Source organism: Vitis riparia, chromosome 2, assembly GCF_004353265.1.
Source record: "Vitis riparia cultivar Riparia Gloire de Montpellier isolate 1030 chromosome 2, EGFV_Vit.rip_1.0, whole genome shotgun sequence".
Lineage (NCBI taxonomy): Eukaryota > Viridiplantae > Streptophyta > Magnoliopsida > Vitales > Vitaceae > Vitis > Vitis riparia.
Genome location: NC_048432.1, coordinates 7225077 through 7229119, shown reverse-complemented (window position 1 = coordinate 7229119; position 4043 = coordinate 7225077). Strand labels below are relative to the sequence as shown.

Genomic DNA, 4043 nt, shown 5'->3' with positions numbered 1-4043 from the left:
GGAAAGTATGGGTATTTGATTTTTTTATTGATAAATACTCTAGGTTTGGATATATAGATAGGAAATTTGATGCCTTTGCTGAATTCATTGAATTTAAGGTGGAATCATATAACCTATTGGGTAAAAATATCAAGATGATTAGATCATGGTAATGTGTCTAGTAGGTTTGATCCTTTCCATATGGAGCATGAGATGATATCCTAGTTGTGTGCACCAAGGACTCCATTGCAAAATGGAGTAATGGAAAGAAGATATTGAACTTTAATAGACATAGTGAGACCGGTGATTGGTTTCTCATTATTTCCCATATTCTTTGGGGATATATCTTAAAGGGTGTATAATACCTCTTTTTCTAAAGAGGTGTATCACTTTATAAGATATTCAAGAGGATTTAGGAATTATTACTTTATAGTCAGGATTATTAAAAAGGTGTTTGTTGTTATAAATACCATATTTCTGATGAAGACTATATGATATGTAATAAGGCAAACAATGATATAGATTGGAGAATACTAGAAGATAGTCTCACTATACACAACATACTATGGATCAAGTACCAAACATTCCCATTTCATGTACACTGATGCCTTGTTGTAGTGGGAGGGTTGTTAAACAACCAAACCAATTCATGCATTTGGGAAAGTCTTTCGAGGCCATTCTAAAGGAACATGAGATCGATCCCATAGATTACAATAAAGCAATGAGTGATGTAGATGCACATCTTTGGCAAAAAGGTATAGAGGTAGAGTTAGAATCCTTGTGATTCTAATGTAGTATGGGTTCCCGTAGAAGCACCTGAAGGGATAAAACCCATAGGTGTAAGTTGATCTACAAGAGAAACAAAGGAGTAGATGGAAAAGTTGATTTTTGTGTGGCTAGGTTATAGTTAAAGGTTATAATTTGAAACATTGTTTCAAATATAGGAAACCTTTTCACCAATAGGCATATTCAGATCCATCAAAGTACTCCTACCCATTGCAATATATCTTATTTATGAGGTATTGCAATAGGATGTCAAGATAGTGTTCTTAAACATCATCTTGATAATAGCATCTATATGATGTAATCATATATTTACTTAGCATAGGGCCTTGTGTGTACAAGAAGGTGGAGGGAATCATGGTGGTCTTTATTATCTTGTATGTTGATGACATTCTACTCATTAGTAATGATGTAGGGTTATTATCATTAGTCAAGATCTAGTTGTCTACTCAATTCCAAATGAAAGATCTGGGAGAAGCACAATATATTCTTGCGATTAAGGTCCTTAGGGACCATAAGAATAGTAACTCACACTAATTGAATATACCTACATAGATAAGCTTTTCATCAAGTATGTGATGCAGGATTCCAAGAAAGGTTTGTTTTCTTTTAGGCATGGAATTCCCCTTTCTCAGGATCAGTGTCCTAAAACACCTAAGGAGAAAGAGCGCATGCAGTAAGTACCCTATGCCTCTGTAGTGGGTAGTCTTATATATGCAATGCTATGTACTAAGCTAGATATTTGCTTTGCAGTGGGTATGGTGACTAGATATCAGTTTAATCCAAGTCCAAAACATTGGGCAACTATCAAGCATATACTCAAGTATCTTAGGAGAATGAGGGATTATGTGCTTGTGCTATAAAAGGTTGAGATAATTTAGAGGGTGACATGATGGTTGACAAGATAGCTTCTCTAGAGAACCTAGTGGATCCTTTCACCAAGACATTAACAGAGAGAGTCTTTATTGGTCATAGGGATAACATAGGTTGAAGATGAGTATTCGACAAGCTTTATAGGCATGATGCTTTGAGGGCTAGTAGGAGAATGTTAGGATATAGCCCTTAAAAGCATGACATGATATAATAAATTTGGAATTCATTATTTATTTAATGATGTTCTGGTTTCACTTTTATCTATCCTTATTCCATGTATTATACTTTATGAGCATTCTTGCTTGCATCTTTTGCATTGTACATGACTTAGGTGCATTAAGAGTTGCAGAGAAGATCTAAGTCATGGGTTCCTTGCAAATGGATGACTTGTTCACAACCGGTTCATGGGTCTAGGCAACCCATTAGAGGTTGTAGTGCACCACCTCCTAAATGGAGGGATGGCTGGTCTTGGCTATCGAGATGAGTTTTCCATGGTAAGTGCACTAGTGTGTGTATGGTTACACATTGGATAGGACCTATGATGAGTCATGACTTAAGGCTATCAAGTATTCATGACCTCACCAAGCTGCTTCATTGTGTTGTCTCTCAACTTTGAGAGAATATTGAGCTTGTGCTAAAGTTAGCAATGACTTTGACCTACGGGTGAGAACCTAATATGATCATATATTCCCTATGGATTGGGTCATTGTTGATGGAAGTTGGTAGCAATAGGTATTTATAATAGATACACCATGATATATCTTGGGATTGAGATAGTGTGTCTCCTTGGGTGATCCTAAGGAGGTGTGTAGACCCCCATTTGGGACTCGTTTTTTGCAGCTCGTTTTTTTGGCCAGGTGGAGCAATCTTGGAGGGGCCACATGTCGTTTCCTGGATGGTTGTTGAGGAATCAAATAGTGGAATTTAGAGGCAATGAGAGGTCGACACGTGGCAAAAAGATTCCAAAGAAAAGATGCAGGCCGTTGCAAGGAAGCAAGGATTCTGGCAGCTAGAGGGGGAGGGGAGCGTCTTTTGCAGGAAGAAGGTACTTTTCAGAGGACAGAGAGATATTTTGGGTGGTGTTCTTTGAGTAAGAGGAGGAAGTTTTGAGGTTGTAGAGAGGAACAAAGAAGGAGGGAGAGCCTCCAAGATTATTTTTTCGAGAGTAAGTTTTCCATTGTGTTTTTGCTTCTTTTTTTTATCTTCATATATTATTATCGAGATGCATTATTGTTGATCTTTGAACCATTTATGCTTTGTTCTTCATGGTTGACTGTTCCTCTTTTGCTCCTGTTTGTGTTTGAAAATTGATTTAACTCCATTTTACCTTCTCTGGCATTTTAAAGAAAGCAAAAGACCTTTTAATTCACCCATCTGCAAACCCACTAATGAAAAAGTGAAGCATAGTTCTTAATGCTTCATCTTATTTTCTTTCTCCATTGCTCTGTTTTTGCTACTTTTCTCTATGCTCTTCATATTTGGACTTTCTTGGACATGAAGCCATAATGGGGAGTGAAATTATGGGATGACGAGGCTGTGAGGGACTAGGACTTCTTGAACCTGTTTATCTTGAAGAGGTTACTAAGAGCTTTGGTAGATCAACGTTTGGGCATATGAACAGCAAGTGGTCCACATTGTGGATACTATTATTGTCAGTGACCTGTATGGCAGAGGGCATTAAACAAATGGTTGTTGTGGATATCCGGAGAGTGCCTTGGAGGCATCAGCACAGGAATGAAAATGCTAATTTTGATAAGATTGACAGAGCCCATTTAGAAGAGAGTTGAAGAGGTAATGCTTATTGCGACCGGGCAGGAGCGTGAAGAACTTAAAGATGCGCTTGAAGGAAGGGACATTCTGGATGCAGACCATCCTGTTGGTCCATTTGGTACAAAGGAAGCACCTGCTATGGTTTAGTTTGACTATGATAAAAAGAATAGTTGGGTGCCTTGGAGGTGAAGGCGAGGATGAGCATGATGTTGTTTGGTTTCGGCTGGAGAAAGGCAAGCCACATGAATGCCCTGTGTGCTCACAGTATTTCACGCTGGAAGTCATAGGCCCAGGAGGATCACCACCACATTGGGATGGTGATGATGATCATCATAACTGATTGTTGCTTTTGCCATTTTCATACTGGAATAAAATCTGGTGAGATGTTGGAATGATTAATAGCTGAAGACATTGGAACCGGAGTAGATGAATATCCATTTCTTCATGCTCTTTTATTTTCACGTGGCCAAGTTCTCCTCTATGATCTGCCATGGAGTCTTTGAATATGTTCTCTATGCTGCTATCAAGGCAATTGGCATGGCTGTGTCCCCACCTGTGAAAATCTCCTCAATCAAGCATCCGATGAAATGCTGCACTTGATCCTTGAGACACTGCAGGCAGCTATAAAGACGGGTCAT

The 4043-nt window shown here is 38.6% G+C and overlaps 1 protein-coding gene across 1 annotated transcript; it reads left to right on the top strand.

The window, feature by feature from the left end:
- Nucleotides 1-3429: 3429 nt before the first annotated feature.
- LOC117929905 (cytochrome c oxidase subunit 5b-1, mitochondrial-like) lies at nucleotides 3430-3745 on the top strand. The gene is made up of 2 exons (XM_034850353.1): nucleotides 3430-3523; nucleotides 3576-3745. Exons 1-2 carry the CDS (start codon nucleotides 3430-3432, stop codon nucleotides 3743-3745), a joined length of 264 nt encoding a protein of 87 aa, XP_034706244.1.
- Nucleotides 3746-4043: the final 298 nt, after the last annotated feature.

Bases quoted from the DNA above. Each gene is read 5' to 3' on its own strand.
- LOC117929905 (XM_034850353.1), top strand. From the start codon at position 3,430: ATGCTTATTGCGACCGGGCAGGAGCGTGAAGAACTTAAAGATGCGCTT. The intron at 3,524-3,575 runs GTACAAAGGAAG...TAAAAAGAATAG, and splicing joins CCATCCTGTTGGTCCATTTG to TTGGGTGCCTTGGAGGTGAA.